Source organism: Babylonia areolata, chromosome 13 (genome assembly GCF_041734735.1).
Source record: "Babylonia areolata isolate BAREFJ2019XMU chromosome 13, ASM4173473v1, whole genome shotgun sequence".
NCBI lineage: Eukaryota > Metazoa > Mollusca > Gastropoda > Neogastropoda > Buccinidae > Babylonia > Babylonia areolata.
In genome coordinates, this window is record NC_134888.1 from 7915814 (window position 1) to 7938834 (window position 23021).

At 45.6% G+C, this 23021-nt stretch overlaps 1 protein-coding gene across 1 annotated transcript in view; it reads left to right on the forward strand.

The window, feature by feature from the left end:
- LOC143289027 (X-ray radiation resistance-associated protein 1-like) overlaps positions 1–23021 on the forward strand; it is a 36546-nt gene that overhangs the window by 6891 nt on the left and 6634 nt on the right. The window contains exons 5-13 of the mRNA XM_076597809.1: positions 463–608; positions 1302–1403; positions 3606–3934; positions 12730–12911; positions 15463–15614; positions 18439–18499; positions 20485–20820; positions 21451–21613; positions 22296–22408. Coding sequence (XP_076453924.1) covers positions 463–608; positions 1302–1403; positions 3606–3934; positions 12730–12911; positions 15463–15614; positions 18439–18499; positions 20485–20820; positions 21451–21613; positions 22296–22408 — 1584 coding nt within the window. The remainder of the gene's footprint in view (positions 1–462; positions 609–1301; positions 1404–3605; positions 3935–12729; positions 12912–15462; positions 15615–18438; positions 18500–20484; positions 20821–21450; positions 21614–22295; positions 22409–23021) is intronic.

Below are 23021 nucleotides of genomic sequence, written 5' to 3' on the forward strand. Positions count from 1 at the left end.
GTCCTATAGTGACCTGTAGTGACCTGTCCTACAACCTGTCCTATAGTGACCTGTCCTACAACCTGTCCTATAGTGACCTGTCCCACAACAACCTGTCCTATAGTGACCTGTCCCACAAAAACCTGTCCTATAGTGACCTGTCCATTACAGGTATTGGACCTGTCCTACAGTGACCTGTCCATTACAGGTATTGGACCTGTCCTACAGTGACCTGTCCTATAGTGACCTGTCCATTACAGGTATTGGACCTATCCTACAACAACCTGTCCTACAGTGACCTGTCCTATAATGACCTGTCCATTACAGGTATTGGACCTGTTCTACAGTGACCTGTCCTACAGTGACCTGTCCATTACAGGTATTGGACCTGTCCTACAGTGACCTGTCCATTACAGGTATTGGACCTGTCCTACAACAACCTGTCCTACAGTGACCTGTCCTATAGTGACCTGTCCATTTCAGGTATTGGACCTGTCCTACAACAACCTGTCCCTGGAGGACGTGCTGACCTTGGGACAGCTGTCCACTCTGCGCGTCCTTCACCTGACTGGCAACAACTTCAGCACCTTGCCCCCCGACATGGCCCTGCCGTACCTGCTGCCTGGCAGGTGAGTCATTCTCCCTCCCTCCCTCCTCCCTCCCTCCCTCCCTCACGACATGGCCCTGCCCTAACTGCAGCCTGACAGGTGAGTCATCCTCCCTCCCTCCCTCCTCCTTCTCCCTCCCTCCCTCCCTCACGACATGGCCCTGCCCTAACTGCAGCCTGACAGGTGAGTCATCCTCCCTCCCTCCCTCCTCCTCCTCCCTCCCTCCCTCCCTCACGACATGGCCCTGCCCTAACTGCAGCCTGACAGGTGAGTCATCCTCCCTCCCTCCCTCCTCCCTCCCTCCCTCCCTCACGACATGGCCCTGCCCTAACTGCAGCCTGACAGGTAAGTCCCCCTCCCTCCCTCCCTCCCTCCCTCCCTGTCTGTACATTGATGAGTCTGATGGAACTGTTGTTCCTGGCAAAGTGAAATGTTGTTTTTTTCCGTTTGTCAAGATGAATCACCCACTTAGGGACTGCAGCCAGCAGTGTGATTCACCATGCATGTTGTTGTGTGTGGCAGAAAAATCCATCGTCCCCGGTTCACCATGCATGTTGTTGTGTGTGGCAGAAAAATCCATCGTCCCAGGTTCACCATGCATGTTGTTGTGTGTGGCAGAAAAATCCATCGTCCCCGGTTCACCATGCATGTTGTTGTGTGTGGCAGAAAAATCCATCGTCCCAGGTTCACCATGCATGTTGTTGTGTGTGGCAGAAAAATCCATCGTCCCAGGTTCCCCAGGCTTGAAGTGTTGCTGCTGGATGACAACAGACTGGAGGACATCACTGTCTTTGCCGCACTGGCCGGACTGCCCAAGTGAGTGGGGCCATGACTGGTGGTTTGTGTCTGGGTGGCCATGACTGATGGTTTGTGTCTGTGGTTTTTGTCTGTGTGGCCATGACTGATGGTATGTGTCTGTGTGGCCATGACTGATGGTTTGTGTCTGTGTGGCCATGACTGATGGTTTGTGTCTGTGTGGCCATGACTAGTAGTTTGTGTCTGTGTGGCCATGACTGATGGTTTGTGTCTGTGGTTTGCGTCTGTGGGGCCATGACAGATGGTTTGTGTCTGTGGTTTGTGTCTGTGTGGCCATGACTGGTGGTTTGTGTCTGTGGTTTGTGTCTGTGGGGCCATAACTGATGGTTTGTGTCTGTGGGGCCATGACTGATGGTTTGTGTCTGTGGTTTGTGTCTGTGGGGCCATAACTGATGGTTTGTGTCTGTGGGGCCATGACTGATGGTTTGTGTCTGTGGTTTGTGTCTGTGGGGCCATGACTGATGGTTTGTGTCTGTGCTTTGTGTCTGTGTGGCCATGACTGGTGGTTTGTGTCGGTGGAGCCATGACTGGTGGTTTGTGTCTGTGTAGCCATGACTGGTGGTTTGTGTCTGTGGGGCCATGAGTGGTGGTTTGTGTCTGTGTGGCCATGACTGATGGTTTGTGTCTGTGGTTTGTGTCTGTGGGGCCATGACTGATGGTTTGTGTCTGTGGGGCCATGACTGATGGTTTGTGTCTGTGTGGCCATGACTGCCATGACTGATGGTTTGTGTCTGTGTGGCCATGACTGGTGGTTTGTGTCTGTGGTTTGTGTCTGTGTGGCCATGACTGATGGTTTGTGTCTGTGGTTTGTGTCTGTGGGGCCATGACTGATGGTTTGTGTCTGTGGTTTGTGTCTGTGGGGCCATGACTGATGGTTTGTGTCTGTGGTTTGTGTCTGTGGGGCCATGACTGATGGTTTGTGTCTGTGTGGCCATGAGTGGTGGTTTGTGTCTGTGTGGCCATGACTGATGGTTTGTGTCTGTGGTTTGTGTCTGTGGGGCCATGACTGATGGTTTGTGTCTGTGTGGCCATGACCGGTGGTTTGTGTCTGTGTGGCCATGACTGATGGTTTGTGTCTGTGGTTTGTGTCTGTGGGGCCATGACTGATGGTTTGTGTCTGTGGTTTGTGTCTGTGGGGCCATGACTGATGGTTTGTGTCTGTGGTTTGTGTCTGTGTGGCCATGACTGATGGTTTGTGTCTGTGTGGCCATGACTGATGGTTTGTGTCTGTGTGGCCATGACTGATGGTTTGTGTCTGTGGGGGGGAGGGGTCGGGAGAGTGAGAAGGTATACAGGTAGGTGTTTATATCTGACATGCTGTGAACTCAAGTCAGGAACTATACAGATGTTTATATCTGACATATGCTATGAACACAAGTCAGGAACTATACAAGTGTTTATATCTGACATATGCTGTGAACTCAAGTCAGGAACTATACAAGTGTTTATACCTGGCATATGCTGTGAACTTAAGTCAGGAACTATACAGATGTTTATACCTGACATATGCTGTGAACTCAAGTCAGGAACTATACAGATGTTTATACCTGACATATGCTGCGAACTCAAGTCAGGAACTATACAGATGTTTATACCTGACATATGCTGTGAACTCAAGTCAGGAACTATACAGATGTTTATATCTGACATGCTGTGAACTCAAGTCAGGAACTATACAGATGTTTATATCTGACATGTGTGGTGAAGTACAGTCCTATAGCCTTTCTCGTCTTTTTATTGTGCCTGTGAAGTCTTTCCCATCTTTTTATTCTATCTGTAAAGTCTGTCCCATCTTTTTATTCTATCTGTAAAGTCTTTCCCATCTTTTTATTCTATCTGTAAAGTCTTTCCCATCTTTTTATTCTATCTGTAAAGTCAGAGAAAAAAAAAGAAAAAAGAAGGAGCACCCAAAAAAATGAAATGCACAATATAGACCCACTGTTTGTTGTGTTGCGAATGGTCACCTTTTTGCTTTTAGCAGTATATCACATTTCTTTCTGATCTTGATATTGTTCATCTCAAATCTTACAAAAAAAGTGCAATGTTTCGGATTGAGCCATGCTTGCTGTCAGTAGAGCATTGTGCAGAAGTGTTCCGCCATTTGTTTCAGACAAAGCCTTCCAAAGAAAAAGCAGTGTTTTGTATTGAGCCATGTCGCTGTTAGCAGCGTGTTGTACATGAGCGTTGCCCCATTTGTTTCAGACTGCGCCACATCAACATGGAGAAGAACAGAGTGTTCTGTATCCCCCAGCTGAAGTGTGTGGAAGGGAGGGTGGTCACTCAGGACGGCACCAAGTCGCGACGTCCAAAGAGTGGCCGCAGAAGTGCCAGGGGATCCACGCGGCGACAGTCGGGAATTCCTGGTGGCGCTCCAGAAGCGACAACTGAACGGATGTCAGAAGATGAAAACAAAGTTGAGACAAGTGCTGATGGCGCCGGAAATCCTCCAGTGACGCCCTGCACTGGTGGGCAGAGGACGACTGAGGCAGCTGGCGACGGAGCTGATCACAAGGAGGATGTCAACTTGGATGGTGAGTGTAGCAAGAAAGAGATGCGTTGTTGTTGTGAAGTAAAGAGCATACTTTTCTAGAGTTGTTCCTTGTGGCATGGCATAAAAAGTTAGTAATGTTTCAAGAGTTGTTCCTTGTGGCATGGCATAAAAAGTTAGTAATGTTTCAAGAGTTGTTCCTTGTGGCATGGCATAAAAAGTTAGTAATGTTTCTAGAGTTGTGCCTTATGGCATGGCATAAAAATGTAGTAATGTTTCAAGAGTTGTTCCTTGTGGCATGGCATAAAAATTTAGTAATGTTTCTAGAGTTGTTTCTTGTAGCATGGCATAAAAATTTAGTAATGTTTCAAGAGTTGTTCCTTGTGGCATGGCATAAAAAGTTAGTAATGTTTCTAGAGTTGTTCCTTGTGGCATGGCATAAAAAGTTAGTAATGTTTCTAGAGTTGTTCCTTGTGGCATGGCATAAAAATTTAGTAATGTTTCTAGAGTTGTTCCTTGTGGCATGGCATAAAAATTTAGTAATGTTTCAAGAGTTGTTCCTTGTGGCATGGCATAAAAAGTTAGTAATGTTTCAAGAGTTGTTCCTTGTGGCATGGCATAAAAATTTAGTAATGTTTCAAGAGTTGTTCCTTGTGGCATGGCATAAAAAGTTAGTAATGTTTCTAGAGTTGTTTCTTGTAGCATGGCATAAAAAGTTAGCAGTGTTTCTAGAGTTGGCAGATGTGGTGTAGCGTATATGGATTTGTCCGAACGCAGTGACGCCTCCTTGAGCTACTGGAACTGAAACTGAAACTAGAGTTGTTCCTTGTGGCATGGCATTGAAAGTTACGATATTTCTAGAGTTGTCTTTTTGGCATGGCATTGAAAGTTACAATATTTCTAGAGTTGTTTCTTGTGGCATGGCATTGAAAGTTACAATATTTCTAGAGTTGTTTTTTGTGGCATGGCACTGAAAGTTAGCAATATTTCTAGAGTTGTTTCTTGTGGCATGGCACTGAAAGTTACAATATTTCTAGAGTTGTTTTTTGTGGCATGGCATTGAAAGTTAGCAGAGTGATCTTTCTTTTTTGTTCCTTGAGACAGTGAGGGTTTTTTTGTGTTGGTTTTTTTGTTGTTGTTTGCTTGTTGTTGTTGTTTTTTACATACCTTTTTGCATGCATGTTAAAATGTCTCTGCTTAGATTTTGTGAAGTTCAGTGTCCAGCCTTCATGGCTGTTTTATTATTTGACCTGTAATATTCAATCTATCTATTTTTTCATAATCCAGTCTGCTTATTTTCTTGTTTCTCTTGGGGTATTAGATCTGCTTATGTGGTAACACATATTGTGCATGATTTAAACGCTTATATTTTTGAGTATTTATCCATTGTTGTATGTATTTTTGCTCTTATTAGTAAGAAGAAGGAAAAGAAAACAGACTAATGTTCACACCTCCTGTATTTACCCATTGTTGTATGTATTTTTGCTCTTATTAGTAAGAAGAAGGAAAAGAAAACAGACTAATGTTCCACACCTCCTAGCCAGGGAGTTTGTGGAGTTTACAGTGAAAAGTCATTCACATACATCATAGATATATACATGCTTTCACGTAGGACACACCACACACAAGCTGTCCGGCAGCATCTTTGTGTTTGGCTCATGAAATAGTTTTAAAGACCCGATGAGATTTTTTTTAGCTGGTAATGAAAATTTGCTTTACTCAGTTCATAATAACCATGTCTGCGTTTTGAGTTTACCCCATAATACCATGTCTGCGATTTGAGTTTACCCCATAATACCATGTCTGCGTTTTGAGTTTACCAGTAACAGATTTGCTTCTAGACATACTTATAGCTCTTAGTCTTCAGTTCCATGCCCTGTTCAGTTTCTAACTGCATTTTGTGCTTTTGTGTTGACCCCAAGGTGAAAAAGAAGATAGTAAGTGGCTTTGTGTGTGTGTGTGTGGGGGGGGGGGGTAGTAAGTGGTTTTGTGTTGCTGTGTCAGTGGCTGTGTGTGTTAGGGGGGGAAGGGGGGAGGGCTAGGGGGGTCTGGGGGTGTAGTAAGCGTCTTTGATTGCTGTGTCAGTGGCTGTGTGGGAGGGAGGTAGTAAGCAGCTTTGTGTTGCTGTGTCAGTGGCTGTGTGTGTGTGTGTGTTGGGGGGCAAGGGGGGGGGGTAGTAGGTGGCTTTGTGTTGCTGTGTGAGTGGCTGTATGTGTGTTGGGGGGCAAGGGGGTGGTGGTGGTAGTAAGTGGGGGGAGGGGCGGGGGGTGGGGGGGTAGTAAGTGGCTTTGTGTTGCTGTGTCAGTGGCTGGGTGGGGGGTGGGGGTGGGGGTGGAGTAGTAATGGATTTGTGTTGCTGTGGCAGTGGCTGTCGCTGTGTGTGTGTGTTGGGGGGCAGGGTAGTTGTGGCTTTGTGGTGCTGTGTGTATTGTGCTGTGAAAGTAGTGACAAGGTTTGAATCGCCAGACCTCTCTGCTTTGGACACCTGTCTGCAAACACTAATCTGCACACACACCGTTAGATACTGAGGTGATTGAAGTGTTTTGCACAGACACGTAAAACACACACCGTTAGATACTGAGGTGATTGAAGTGTTTTGCACAGACACATAAAACACACACCGTTAGATACTGAGGTGATTGAAGTGTTTTGCACAGACACATAAAACACACACCGTTAGATACTGAGGTGATTGAAGTGTTTTGCACAGACATATAAAATGCACAACGTTAGATATTGAGGTGATTGAAGTGTTTTGCACAGACACGTAAAACACACACCGTTAGATACTGAGGTGATTGAAGTGTTTTGCACAGACATATAAAACGCACACCGTTAGATACTGAGGTGATTGAAGTGTTTTGCACAGACACATAAAACACACACCGTTAGATACTGACGTGATTGAAGGGTTTTGCACAGACATATAAAACGCACAACGTTAGATATTGAGGTGATTGAAGTGTTTTGCACAGACACGTAAAACACACACCGTTAGATACTGAGGTGATTGAAGTGTTTTGCACAGACACATAAAACACACACCGTTAGATACTGAGGTGATTGAAGTGTTTTGCACAGACACATAAAACACACACCTTTTGATACTGAGGTGATTGAAGTGTTTTGCACAGACACATAAAACACACACCGTTAGATACTGAGGTGATTGAAGTGTTTTGCACAGACACATAAAACACACACCGTTAGATACTGAGGTGATTGAAGTGTTTTGCACAGACATATAAAACGCACACCGTTAGATACTGAGGTGATTGAAGTGTTTTGCACAGACACATAAAACACACACCGTTAGATACTGAGGTGATTGAAGTGTTTTGCACAGACATATAAAACGCACACCGTTAGATACTGAGGTGATTGAAGTGTTTTGCACAGACATATAAAACACACACCGTTAGATACTGAGGTGATTGAAGTGTTTTGCACAGACACATAAAACACACACCGTTAGATACTGAGGTGATTGAAGGGTTTTGCACAGACACATAAAACACACACCGTTAGATACTGAGGTGATTGAAGTGTTTTGCACAGACACATAAAACACACACCATAAGATACTGAGGTGATTGAAGTGTTTTGCACAGACACATAAAACACACACCATTAGATACTGAGGTGATTGAAGTGTTTTGCACAGACACATAAAACACACACCGTTAGATACTGAGGTGATTAAAGGGTTTTGCACAGACACATAAAACACACACCGTTAGATACTGAGGTGATTGAAGTGTTTTGCACAGACACATAAAACACACACCTTTTGATGCTGAGGTGATTGAAGTGTTTTGCACAGACACATAAAACACACACCTTTTGATGCTGAGGTGATTGAAGTGTTTTGCACGGACACATAAAACACTTACCGTTAGATACTGAGGTGATTAAAGGATTTTGCACAGACATATAAAACACATACTGTTAGATACTGAGGTGATTAAAGGGTTTTGCACAGACACATAAAACACACACTGTTAGATACTGAGGTGATTAAAGGGTTTTGCACAGACACATAAAACACACACCGTTAGATACTGAGGTGATTGAAGTGTTTTGCACAGACACATAAAACACACACCGTTAGATACTGAGGTGATTGAAGGGTTTTGCACAGACATATAAAACGCACACCGTTAGATACTGAGGTGATTGAAGGGTTTTGCACAGACATATAAAACGCACACCGTTAGATACTGAGGTGATTGAAGTGTTTTGCACAGACACATAAAACACACACCGTTAGATACTGAGGTGATTGAAGTGTTTTGCACAGACATATAAAACGCACACCGTTAGATACTGAGGTGATTGAAGTGTTTTGCACAGACACATAAAACACACACCGTTAGATACTGACGTGATTGAAGGGTTTTGCACAGACATATAAAACGCACAACGTTAGATATTGAGGTGATTGAAGTGTTTTGCACAGACACATAAAACACACACCATAAGATACTGAGGTGATTGAAGTGTTTTGCACAGACACATAAAACACACACCGTTAGATACTGAGGTGATTGAAGCGTTTTGCACAGACACATAAAACACACACCGTTAGATACTGAGGTGATTGAAGTGTTTTGCACAGACACATAAAACACACACCGTTAGATACTGAGGTGATTGAAGTGTTTTGCACAGACACATAAAACACACACCTTTTGATACTGAGGTGATTGAAGTGTTTTGCACAGACACATAAAACACACACCGTTAGATACTGAGGTGATTAAAGGGTTTTGCACAGACACATAAAACACACACCGTTAGATACTGAGGTGATTGAAGTGTTTTGCACAGACACATAAAACACACACCGTTAGATACTGAGGTGATTGAAGTGTTTTGCACAGACACGTAAAACACACACCGTTAGATACTGAGGTGATTGAAGTGTTTTGCACAGACACATAAAACACACACCGTTAGATACTGAGGTGATTGAAGCGTTTTGCACAGACACATAAAACACACACCGTTAGATACTGAGGTGACTGAAGTGTTTTGCACAGACATATAAAATGCACAACGTTAGATATTGAGGTGATTGAAGTGTTTTGCACAGACACGTAAAACACACACCGTTAGATACTGAGGTGATTGAAGTGTTTTGCACAGACACATAAAACACACACCGTTAGATACTGAGGTGATTGAAGTGTTTTGCACAGACACATAAAACACACACCGTTAGATACTGAGGTGATTGAAGTGTTTTGCACAGACACATAAAAGACACACCGTTAGATACTGAGGTGATTGAAGTGTTTTGCACAGACACATAAAACACACACCGTTAGATACTGAGGTGATTGAAGCGTTTTGCACAGACACATAAAACACACACCGTTAGATACTGAGGTGATTGAAGCGTTTTGCACAGACACATAAAACACACACCGTTAGATACTGAGGTGATTGAAGTGTTTTGCACAGACACATAAAACACACACCGTTAGATACTGAGGTGATTGAAGTGTTTTGCACAGACACATAAAACACACACCTTTTGATACTGAGGTGATTGAAGTGTTTTGCACAGACACATAAAACACACACCGTTAGATACTGAGGTGATTAAAGGGTTTTGCACAGACACATAAAACACACACCGTTAGATACTGAGGTGATTGAAGTGTTTTGCACAGACACATAAAACACACACCTTTTGATACTGAGGTGATTGAAGTGTTTTGCACAGACACATAAAACACACACCGTTAGATACTGAGGTGATTAAAGGGTTTTGCACAGACACATAAAACACACACCGTTAGATACTGAGGTGATTGAAGTGTTTTGCATAGACACATAAAACACACACCTTTTGATACTGAGGTGATTGAAGTGTTTTGCACAGACACATAAAACACACACCTTTTGATGCTGAGGTGATTGAAGTGTTTTGCACAGACACATAAAACACTTACCGTTAGATACTGAGGTGATTAAAGGATTTTGCACAGACATATAAAACACATACTGTTAGATACTGAGGTGATTAAAGGGTTTTGCACAGACACATAAAACACACACTGTTAGATACTGAGGTGATTGAAGTGTTTTGCACAGACACATAAAACACACACTGTTAGATACTGAGGTGATTAAAGGGTTTTGCACAGACACATAAAACACACACCGTTAGATACTGAGGTGATTGAAATGTTTTGCACAGACACATAAAACACACACCTTTTGATGCTGAGGTGATTGAAGTGTTTTGCACGGACACATAAAACACACACCGTTAGATACTGAGGTGATTGAATTGTATGTAGGTGTAGTGTAGTGTCTGTGTGGGTGAGGTGTGTGCAGGTGTAGTGGTGTAGTGTGTGTGTGGTTGAGGTGTGTGTGGGTGAGGTGATTGTTGGTGTAGTGTGTGTGTGGGTGAGGTGATTGTTGGTGTAGTGTGTGTGGGGGTGAGGTGATTGTTGGTGTAGTGTGTGTGTGGGTGAGGTGATTGTTGGTGTAGTGTGTGTGTGGGTGAGGTGATTGTTGGTGTAGTGTGTGTGGGGGTGAGGTCAGTGGTGAGGTGTGTGTGTGTGTGTGTGAAACACAGTGATCAGACAGAAAGTGACAACTATACACTCCACCAGTGCACTGCCTTCTAGTCACCGTGTGTGTGGCTGTGTGTGGCTGGCAGCTGGATTTGGGTTGGTTGTGTTAAACTGACACGCTCCTTAACAGTGATGTGTTGAAAGAAATGTGTTTGTTTTGCTCTGCTAGTTTTGTTAGTGGGTCAGTAGTTTGCGATGGTTCTTTCATTCTTGCAGTTACGGTGTTGTAGACAGAAATAGTTCTTTTCTTTCTGTGTTGGGCACTTTGTTGTTTTTCTGTCTTTCTGTCTGTGTCTCTGCCTCTGTCTCTACCTCTCTCTGTGTGTCACTGTCTTTCTCTCTCCACCCTCCTCTCTGTTTCTGTCTCTATATCTCTGCCTCTCTCTGTCTCTGTCTCTCTCCCCTCTCTGAGGTACTTAACCAATGACGGTGAAGATGTGTTCAAGTTTTATTACAGAAAAGTAAATGGAAAGAACAACCATTTCAGTGTCAAATATTAGTGAGAGAGAGAGAGAGAGAGAGTGTGTGTGTGTGTGTGTATACGTGTGTGCATGAATGCATTCATTACGTTGTAAATATAATTAGAGATAGAAGAGTAATTTATGTACAACTACAAGAATGGTGTGATCACAATATTTTTGTTGTTGAGCAGTTGGTGAATGAAAATGGCAATTTTATGACATGTGATGAGTTCTTGCTCTGCTTTCCAGGTGCAAATACCAATTTTCTTGTTCATGAAGGCGTTTTGAATGCAATAACAAAGTACCGCCAAAAGTAGAATGTAATTCTGACTAACAGATGTAAAGTTTTAGACAACAAAACTTGGTTTTACATCAAGAAGGGAAACAAATTTGTGCAAAATGCATTCAATGAAAACAGAACTTCTCCAGCTGCAATTACAAAGTGGAATAACATATTCAACAATCTCAGTAACAATCATTGTCCCTCCCTTTCAGAGCTGAGGAAGGGGAGTGGATAACAGTCACTGTCCCTCCCTTTCAGAGCTGACGAAGGAGAGGGGATAACAATCATTGTCCCTCCCTTTTAGAGCTGGTGAAGGAGAGTGGATAACAATCATTGTCCCTCCCTTTCAGAGCTTATGAAGGGGAGTGGATAACAGTCACTATCTCTCCCTTTCAGAGCTGACGAAGGAGAGGGGATAACAATCATTGTCCCTCCCTTTCAGAACTGATGAAGGGGAGTGGATAACAATCATTGTCCCTCCCTTTCAGAGCTTATGAAGGGGAGTGGATAACAGTCACTGTCTCTCCCTTTCAGAGCTGATGAAGGGGAGTGGATAACTATCACTGCCCCTCCCTTTCAGAGCTGGTGAAGGGGAGTGGATAACAATCACTGTCTCTCCCTTTCAGAGCTGATGAAGGGGAGTGGATAACAATCACTCTCTCTCCCTTTCAGAGCTGATGAAGGAGAGTGGATAACAGTCATTGTCCCTCCCTTTCAGAACTGATGAAGGGGAGTGGATAACAATCATTGTCCCTCCCTTTCAGAGCTTATGAAGGGGAGTGGATAACAGTCACTGTCTCTCCCTTTCAGAGCTGGTGAAGGGGAGTGGATAACAATCACTGTCTCTCCCTTTCAGAGCTGATGAAGGGGAGTGGATAACAATCACTGTCTCTCCCTTTCAGAGCTGATGAAGGGGAGTGGATAACAGTCACTATCTCTCCCTTTCAGAGCTGACAAAGGATAGGGGATAACAATCACTGTCCCTCCCTTTCAGAGCTGATGAAGGGGAGTGGATAACAATCATTATCCCTCCCTTTCAGAGCTTATGAAGGGGAGTGGATAACAGTCACTGTCTCTCCCTTTCAGAGCTTATGAAGGGGAGTGGATAACAATCACTGTCCCTCCCTTTCAGAGCTGATGAAGGGGAGTTGATAACAGTGACTGTCTCTCCCTTTCAGAGCTGATGAAGGGGAGTGGATAACAGTGACTGTCTCTCCCTTTCAGAGCTTATGAAGGGGAGTGGATAACAATCACTGTCCCTCCCTTTCAGAGCTGATGAAGGGGAGTGGATAACAGTCACTGTCTCTCCCTTTCAGAGCTGATGAAGGGGAGTGGATAACAGTCACTGTCCCTCTCCCTTTCAGAGCTGATGAAGGGGAGTGGATAACAGTCACTGTCCCTCTCCCTTTCAGAGCTGATGAAGGGGAGTGGATAACAGTCACTGTCTCTCCCTTTCAGAGCTGTTGAAGGGGAGTGGATAACAATCACTGTCTCTCCCTTTCAGAGCTGTTGAAGGATGACTTCAGCCTTGGGGAGCTCACTGAGCGCATCACAGAACTGGAGGAGGAGACGGCCAAGGTCATGGACAACGACCCTGACAGCGAGAAGATAGCCATGGAGGACTACGTGCCCAAAGCGCTGCCTCCCTTCCCAGAGCTGCGCTACCTGAACCTTGCTCACAACCAGGTGGGCTGACTGTCTTACAGCCTTGCTCACAGCCAGGTGGAATGACAATTGTACCTTGCTCACAACCAGGTGGAATGACTGTCATACCTTGCTCACAGCCAGGTGGGCTGACTGTCATACCTTGCTCACAGCCAGGTGGGCTGACTGTCGTACCTTGCTCACAACCAGGTGGAATGACTGTCGTACCTTGCTCACAACCAGGTGGGCTGACTGTCATACCTTGCTCACAACCAGGTGGGCTGACTGTCGTACCTTGCTCACAGCCAGGTGGAATGACTGTTGTACCTTGCTCACAGCCAGGTGGGCTGACTGTTGTACTTTGCTCACAACCAGGTGGGCAGACTTTTGTACCTTGCTCACAGCCAGGTGGAATGACTGTCATACCTTGCTCACAACCAGGTGGGCTGACTGTTGTACCTTGCTCACAACCAGGTGGGCTGACTGTCATACCTTGCTCACAGCCAGGTGGAATGACTATTATACCTTGCTCACAACCAGGTGGGCTGACTGTCGTACCTTGCTCACAACCAGGTGGGCTGACTGTCGTACCTTGCTCTCAACCAGGTGGAATGACTGTCATACCTTGCTCACAACCATGTGGGCTGACTGTCTTACAACTTTGCTCACAACCAGGTGGGCTGACTGTCTTACAACCTTGCTCACAACCAGGTGGAATGACTGTTGTACCTTGCTCACAACCAGGTGGAATGACTGTCATACCTTGCTCACAGCCAGGTGGGCTGACTGTTGTACCTTGCTCACAACCAAGTGGAATGACTGTCGTACCTTGCTCATAACCAGGTGGGCTGACTGCTCACAACCAGGTGGGCTGACTGTCATACCTTGCTCACAACCAGGTGGGCTGACTGTCGTACCTTGCTCACAACCAGGTGGGCTGACTGTTGTACCTTGCTCACAGCCAGGTGGGCTGACTGTCGTACCTTGCTCACAACCAGGTGGGCTGACAGTAGTACCTTGCTCACAACCAGGTGGGCTGACTGTCATACCTTGCTCACAACCAGGTGGGCTGACTGTTGTACCTTGCTCACAACCAGGTGGGCTGACTGTCATACCTTGCTCACAACCAGGTGGGCTGACTGTCGTACCTTGCTCACAACCAGGTGGGCTGAGTGTTATACCTTGCTCACAACCAGGTGGGCTGACTGCTCACAACCATGTGGAATGACTGTTGTACCTTGCTCACAACCAGGTGGGCTGACTGTCGTACCTTGCTCACAACCAGGTGGGCTGACTGTCGTACCTTGCTCACAGCCAGGTGGGCTGCCTGTCATACCTTGCTCACAGCCAGGTGGGCTGACTGTTGTACCTTGCTCACAGCCAGGAGGGCTGACTTGTACCTTGCTCACAGCCAGGTGGGCTGACTGTCGTACCTTGCTCACAGCCAGGTGGGCTGACTGTTGTACCTTGCTCAAAACCAGATGGAATGACTGTTGTACCTTGCTCACAACCAGGTGGGCTGACTGCTCACAACCAGGTGGAATGACTGTCTTACCTTGCTCACAACCAGGTGGGCTGACTGTCATACCTTGCTCACAACCAGGTGGGCTGACTGTTATACCTTGCTCACAACCAGGTGGGCTGACTGCTCACAACCAGGTGGAATGACTGTTGTACCTTGCTCAAAACCAGATGGAATGACTGTTGTACCTTGCTCACAACCAGGTGGAATGACTGTCGTAACTTGCTCACAACCAGGTGGAATGACTGTTATACCTTGCTCACAACCAGGTGGGCTGACTATTGTAACTTGCTCACAACCACATACACACACACACACACACACACACACACACACACACACACACACATTTGCTTATCAGATGTGATGTAGTCTAATGGGTTTGTCCAAACACAATGATGCTTCCTTGAGAAGCTGTCAGTGACAGTGACGTGTGCACACTGATGCTGACAGTGACAGTGATAGTGATGTGTGCACACTGATGCTGACAGTGACAGTGATATGTGCACACTGATGCTGACAGTGATAGTGACAGTGATAGTGATGTGTGCACACTGATGCTGACAGTGACAGTGATGTGTGCACACTGATGCTGACAGTGACAGTGACAGTGATGTGTGCACACTGATGCTGACAGTGATAGTGATGTGTGCACACTGATGCTGACAGTGACAGTGACGTGTGCACACTGATGCTGACAGTGACAGTGATAGTGATGTGTGCACACTGATGCTGACAGTGACAGTGATAGTGATGTGTGCACACTGATGCTGACAGTGACAGTGACAGTGATGTGTGCACACTGATGCTGACAGTGACAGTGACGTGTGCACACTGATGCTGACAGTGACAGTGACGTGTGCACACTGATGCTGACAGTGACAGTGATGTGTGCACACTGATGCTGACAGTGACAGGTGCACAGTGACAGTGAAGTGTCGTGTGCACACTGATGCTGACAGTGACAGTGATGTGTGCACACTGATGCTGACAGTGACAGTGATGTGTGTACACTGATGCTGACAGTGACAGTGACGTGTGCACACTGACAGTGAAGTGCCGTGTTGACAGATCCAGGAGGAGGACGCAGTGCTGGCGGTGGCGGCCTGGCCCATGCTGGTCCACCTGGTGATCCACAACAACCCCCTCACCTCTCAGAACGCCGGGGACCCCCCCCTCCTCAAACGCTTCCTCTCTGACCGCCTGGGCATCAGACTGCAGAGGTGGGAAACTCTCCGCTTTTCTTCTTCTTTTTCGGTGTTTTTTTTTTTATATTTTTTTTTTTAATGTATTTATTATTTATTCACTTTTTTTTTTTCAAGGCCTGACTAAGCGTGTTGGGTTACGCTGCTGGTCAGGCATCTGCTTGGCAGATGTGGTGTAGCGTATATGGATTTGTCCGAACGCAGTGATGCCTCCTTGAGCTACTGAAACTTTTCATCTTCATCCCTTCTTCTGCTTCTTCTTCTTCTTTTGCTTCTTCTTCTTTGTTTTCGTCTCCTTCTTCTTCCTTCTTCCTCTTGTTCTTCTTCTCCTCCTTCTTCTTCTCCTACTACTTCTCCTTCTCCTCCTCCTTATTCTTCTCCTTCTTCTTCCGATTGTTATTCTCCAACTTCTCCTTTTCTTCTTCTTCGTCTTCTTCTTCTTCTCCTCCTTCTTGCAGAGCTGATGGAAGTGTAGTGTATAGGCACAGACCTGTTGGTGCTGTATACCTTGTGTTGTTGGCAAGCAGCTGAGATGTGTGAGAGAAAGGTGTGGTTGTGACAGTACTGGGGGGTGGGGTGGGGGGGGTATGAAAACACTTCACACCTTCCCTGTAAACATTTCATGGTGTACACACTCGGGGGGGGACTGGTACTGGACATCAAAGTCTGTGTGTTGAATCGAGTGAATGTGGGAGTTTGCTGCCCATGTCAGTTTTCTGAAGTTGTGTCCAGTGTGTGTGTGTGCATGTGTGTGCATTTGCTCATGCATGAACATGCATGCATTTGTCTGTGTGTGTGTGTCTCAGTTTTCTGAAGTTGTGTCCTCTGTGTGTGTGTCTTGTGTCTGTGTCAGTGTCAGTTTCTGATATTGTGTCCTGTGTGTCTGTCTGTCTGTGTCATTTTCTGATATTGTGTCCTGTGTGTGTGTGTGTGTCAGTGTCAGTTTCTGATATTGTGTCCTGTGTGTGTGTCTGTCTGTGTCAGTTTCTGATATTGTGTCCTGTGTGTGTCAGTGTCAGTTTCTGATATTGTGTCCTGTGTGTGTGTGTGTGTCTGTGTCAGTTTCTGATATTGTCTCCTGTGTGTGTGTCTGTGTCAGTTTCTGATATTGTGTCCTGTGTGTATGTCTGTGTCAGTTTCTGATATTGCGTCCTGTGTGTATGTCTGTGTCAGTTTCTGATATTGTGTCCTGTGTGTGTGTCAGTGTCAGTTTCTGATATTGTGTCCTATGTGTGTGTCTGTGTCAGTTTCTGATACTGTGTCCTGTGTGTGTCAGTGTCAGTTTCTGATATTGTGTCCTATGTGTGTGTGTGTGTCTGTGTCAGTTTCTGATACTGTGTCCTGTGTGTGTGTATCAGTTTCTGATATTGTGTCCTTTGTGTGTGTGTGTGTCTGTGTCAGTTTCTGATATTGTGTCCTGTGTGTGTGTGTGTGTCAGTTTCTGATATTGTGTCCTCTGTGTGTGTGTCTGTGTCAGTTTCTGATATTGTGTCCTGTGTGTGTGTCTGTGTCAGTTTCTGATGTTGTGTCCTGTGTGTGTGTGTGTGTGTGTCTGTGTCAATTTCTGATATTGTGTCCTGTGTGTGTGTGTGTCTGTGTCAGTTTCTGATATTGTGTCCTGTGTGTGTCTGTGTCAGTTTCTGATATTGTGTCCTGTGTGTGTGTGTCTGTGTCAGTTTCTGATATTGTGTCCTGTGTGTCTGTCTGTCTGTGTCAGTTTCTGATATTGTGTCCTGTGTGTGTCAGTGTCAGTTTCCGATATTGTGTCCTGTGTGTGTGTGTGTGTGTGTCAGTTTCTGATATTGTGTCCTGTGTGTCTGTGTCAGTTTCTGATATTGTGTCCTGTGTGTGTGTCTGTGTCAGTTTCTGATATTGTGTCCTGTGTGTGTGTGTGTCTGTGTCAGTTTCTGATATTGTGTCCTGTGTGTGTGTGTCAGTTTCTGATATTGTGTCCTGTGTGTGTGTCAGTTTCTGATATTGTGTCCTGTGTGTGTGTGTCAGTTTCTGATATTGTGTCCTGTGTGTGTGTCTGTGTCAGTTTCTGATATTGTGTCCTGTGTGTGTCAGTGTCAGTTTCTGATATTGTGTCCTGTGTGTGTGTCTGTGTCAGTTTCTGATATTGTGTCCTGTGTGTGTGTCTGTGTCAGTTTCTGATATTGTGTCCTGTGTGTGTGTCTGTGTCAGTTTCTGATATTGTGTCCTGTGTGTGTGTCTGTATCAGTTTCTGATATTGTGTCCTGTGTGTGTGTGTGTCAGTGTCAGTTTCTGATATTGTGTCCTGTGTGTGTGTGTGTGTCAGTTTCTGATATTGTGTCCTGTGTGTGTGTGTATCAGTTTCTGATATTGTGTCCTTTGTGTGTGTGTGTGTCTGTGTCAGTTTCTGATATTGTGTCCTGTGTGTGTGTGTATCAGTTTCTGATATTGTGTCCTTTGTGTGTGTGTGTCTGTGTCAGTTTCTGATATTGTGTCCTGTGTGTGTGTGTCAGTGTCAGTTTCTGATATTGTGTCCTGTGTGTGTGTGTCAGTGTCAGTTTCTGATATTGTGTCCTGTGTGTGTGTGTCTGTGTCAGTTTCTGATATTGTGTCCTGTGTGTGTGTGTGTGTGTGTGTGTGTGTGTGAGTTTCTGATATTGTGTCCTGTGTGTGTGTGTGTGTGTGTGTGTCAGTTTCTGATATTGTGTCCTGTGTGTGTGTGTGTGTCAGTTTCTGATATTGTGTCCTGTGTGTGTGCCTTATGGTAAGGATGTATTTTGGTGGATCATTGCCCTGATGAAGATTTCTGTAAAGGAGTTTGACTGATATTGGGGGTTTGAATGTGTTCTTGTTTCTCTATGATATACAGGAAAGATGAACCTCGACTGACCAAGCCACACATTCAAATTGAGCAGACTAAATCTCGGACGGTAAGGAATTTAGTGTGTCACTTTTTTAACTTTTGAATAAAAGATACATGTGTTTGTCAATATCTTTGAAATGGTAAAATTGTAAAGAAACATGCAAAATTATTTTCCTTTATTATGTCCAACTCTTAATTTGCTATTGCAAAATGATTCAGTTTGAATATTATGTACATTTATATTTTCCCTGTCACACTTTTATGACTGTTTTATCTTCTAATTCCTACATTGTAGTTTAGTCCCCTTACTTCTATATATGGATGAAAACTGTATTGACATTAGAAACAAAAGTGTATGTGGATGAAAACTGTATTGACATTAGAAACAAAAGTGTATGTGGATGAAAACTGTATTGACATTAGAAACAAAAGTGTATGTGGATGAACATTGTGTTGACATTAGAAACAAAAGTGTATGTGGATGAACATTGTGTTGACATTAGAAACAAAAGTGTATGTGGATGAACATTGTGTTGACATTAGAAACAAAAGTATATGTGGATGAACATTGTGTTGGCATTAGAAACAAAAGTATATGTGGATGAACATTGTGTTGACATTAGAAACAAAACTCTATGTGTAAATGAACATTGTGCTGACATCAGATGGAAATGTGCAGTCAATAGCTGACCAGTTTATTGATGCACTGTCTGTTTCTGTTGTTTCTTCACAGTCTCATCTACCATTCACCATTCCTTGGCCATGTCAGTGTCACTACCGTAAAGTTTGGTCTATTGAGTGCACTGGTATATAAGCCGCACCCACTAAATTTTGGAAAAAATTGAACTTTATACATACATAAGCCGCACCGGTTTATAAGCCGCACTTATTTCCGGTACTGGAACACATACTGATATTACAGAAAAGCTGTCGATACTGTAGGTTATGAAATAAACACAAGTGGGAACAACACAAAGAAAAGCAAGCGAAAATACTGCTAGTGCCACAAAAAAATAATAAAATAAACACAACGAAAATAAGATCCATATTTTAGGGATAGTCACATTTATTCAACGTCATCCTGCTCACTGAATCCACTAAAATCTTCGTCTTCAGTGTCTGAGTTGAAGAAAACCAGCACAGCTTCCTCCACCATCTTGTCACTAACTTCAGCCTCGCTTTCACTTCATGAACATGAAGGTGGAGGTCGCTGCTGGTTCGTAGCTTGCACTGTTGTCTGCTAGGTCGATCACCTTCAATTTGAAGGCTGCATCATAGGCATAACGTCATGTTTTCGGCATGATGAGGGTGTACGCTTGAGCAGAGTAGAACTGAATGCTGATCTGAAGGCTTTAATGTGTGCGGATTTGATTTATAAATCCTGAAGCTCATCCAAAAATTCATGGACAGAAATCATGATTTTGGTGAGTTGAAGGGCAGCTAAGAATAGACGAGAACGTGACACTCCTAGGATCGTTAAAATCCGCAAATAAGCCGCATCATTGTATAAGCCGCAGAGGTTGAAGCTGGGGTAAAAAGTCGCGGCTTATAGACCAAACTTTACGGTACATTCATTGATGCAGAGGTGGCAACTGTTACGATTTCGCCATATTTTGTCACGCTTGATAGCAGCTTATTCCGACGTTACGCCAACATCAGATTTGTTCCAACAAGTTCATTTTCGACTACATAGCGTGGTCACATGCTCTCCTGTCATAACATTTCCCACACGCTCTAGACCTACTGATCACGAGGCCAGGGCAGTCACTACTAACCTTGGTCTCCTGTGATGATGCTCAGCTAATCGCCTGCGTGTTTGCATTGAAACAGCATTGAGTGGACCGATCAGAGACTGGACAGTAGAAAACAGACTTAATGTAACAGTTACGGTCTCCGGTGGAAGTTACGTCATGTTACAGGTAGGCCCAAGTGTTTCTTTACCTTGTAGATAAAATGTACAGTTGCTGATGTGGCTCAGAGTCTGAGTGTTCCGAGCAAATTTCCTGATTGTTCCTTCAAACACATGACAGGCGTTGGTGTCTGTGTGTGCAGGTGAAGGAGGCGGTGCCCAAGGTGCCCAGGTCCACCATTGAGGAGCGACTCCAGCAGTTGGCCCTGGAGGCCCCCAAACCTCCCCCGGCCCTGGAGGCCCAGCGGTCCAAGTCCTGGCTGCTGGAGGATCGAACCCTGTCGGGCCTGGACCTGGAAACCTCCAAGCGGATGCCTCTGCCCCCCATCCCTCCCACACCCCCCACCGCTCGCCCCGCACCCAGCACTCAGGCCTGGCTAGACCAGCAGGAGGTCACCATGCAGGCGGGGAGGGTGGAGGAGGAGGAGAGAGGTGGGGGGAAAACACAGCCACAGTCTGATGCCTTCTTCATGACTCAGGTGTGTGTGTGTGTGTGTGTGTGTGTGTGTGTGTGTTTGGTGTGTGTGTGTGTGTGGTGTGTGTGTGAGGGTGTGTTTTGTGTGTGTGTGTGTGTGAGGGTGTGTTTTGTGTGTGTGTGTGTATGTTGTGAGGGTGTGTGTGTAGGGGGGGGGTGTGAGGGTGTGTGTGTGTACAGGGGGGCGTGGGGGGGTTGCATGTGTGTATGTGTGAGGGTGTGTGTGGTGTGTGTGTGTGTAGGGGGAGGGCTGCGTGTGTGTATGTGTGAGGGTGTGTGGGGTTGGGGGGGTGCGTGTGTATGTGTGAGGGTGTGGTTTTTGTGTGTGTGTGGGGGGGGGGGGGTGTGCATGTGTATGTGTGAGGGTGTGTTTTGTGTGCAGGGGGAGGGGCCAGAGTGGGGGGTGCGTGTGTATGTGTGAGGGTGTTTTTGTTTTGTGTGTGAGGGTGTGTTGTGTGTCTGTGTGTGTGTGTATGAATCACCTTCGCATATTGCGGCACATGGACAAAATTTGATCAGGTATATAAAGGAGATGAAAAGTTTACAAGATTTTGTTGGGGTTGGGGGGGGGCTTTTTTAGACATACTTTTGTTGTGTGTTTTTTCCCTTACGGTTGCTGTCACCGTGTGTTGAGGTTGACGACCCAAGTGAAGACAAGCCCAGCAAGCAGCGAGAGGGAGAGAAAGGGGCAGGGAGGAAGGAGGAGAACGTCAACAACTCCAGCAACGCTCGCTACAGGGGGTACGAACTGCTGCTGGACCAAGATCCTGTGGACATGGAGGTGCAGCTGCCCACAGGTACACCGCACGGCATGGCCATGTGGGGGAGGCGTTGGTGGGGGTGGGGTCGGGGGTGGGGGGTGTCTCTGTGTGTGTATGTGTGTTTGCATGTGTGTGTGTGTGTGTCTGCATGTGTGTGGTTGTGGGCACATGTGTGTGTGTGTGTTGGGGGGGAGGGGTTGTCTGTGTGACCTTTTGACCTGATGACCTTTTCTCTGGCAGACATTCAGGGCAACGTTCGAGCCCTCAAGCATGCCCTGGGGCACACACTGGTTTACCGCGACCCCTCTGTTGACCTTGGCGCATGTGTGTGTGTGTGTGTGTGTGTGTCGGGGGGTGGGGGGGGGGTGTCTGTGTGACCTTTTGACCTGATGACCTTTTCACTGGCAGACATTCAGGGCAACGTTCGAGCCCTCAAGCATGCCCTGGGGCACACACTGGTTTACCGTGACCCCTCTGTTGACCTTGGCGCGTGTGTGTCGGGAGGGGGGGGGGGGGGGCGGTGTCTGTGTGACCTTTTGACCTGATGACCTTTTCTCTGGCAGACATTCAGGGCAACGTTCGAGCCCTCAAGCATGCCCTGGGGCACACACTGGTTTACCGCGACCCCTCTGTTGACCTTGGCGCGTGTGTGTGTGTGTGTCGGAGGGGGGGGGGGTGTCTGTGTGACCCTTTGACCTGATGACCTTTTCTCTGGCAGACATTCAGGGCAACGTTCGAGCCCTCAAGCATGCCCTGGGGCACACACTGGTTTACCGCGACCCCTCCGTTGACCTTGACCGAGTGAAACGCACCGTGCAAGAATTCAGACGGGTCAGTGAAGCATGCAGGGTTTGTGTGTTGCATTTCTGTGGGGTCTGCTTTCCATTTTTTTTAGTCATGTTTTGGGTGTTAAGATGTCGTCTGTTGTTCATGTCTGTGGTGTTCAGATGTCATCTGTTGTTCATGTCTGTTGTTCATGTTTGATGTGTTCAGATGTCATCTGTTGTTAATGTTTGATGTGTTCAGATGTCATCTGTTGTTCGTGTTTGTGGTGTTCAGATGTCATCTGTTGTTCACGTCTGTGGTGTTCAGATGTCACCTGTTGTTCATGTTTGGGGTATTCAGATGGAAAATCAAACAGCGTCTAGTCATTTGGATGAAACGGTAAACCGAGGTCCCGCTTGGCGCACTGGAAAAGAACCCATGGCATCGTAAGTGTTTGGCAAAATTCTGTAGAAGAAATCCACTCAGATATGTACAGTAATACGTATGAATGCACTCAGATATGTACAGTGATGCGTATGAATGCACTCAGATATGTACAGTGATACGTATGAATGCACTCAGATATGTACAGTGATGCGTATGAATGCACTCAGATATGTACAGTGATACGTATGAATGCACTCAGATATGTACAGTGATACGTATGCATGCACTCAAG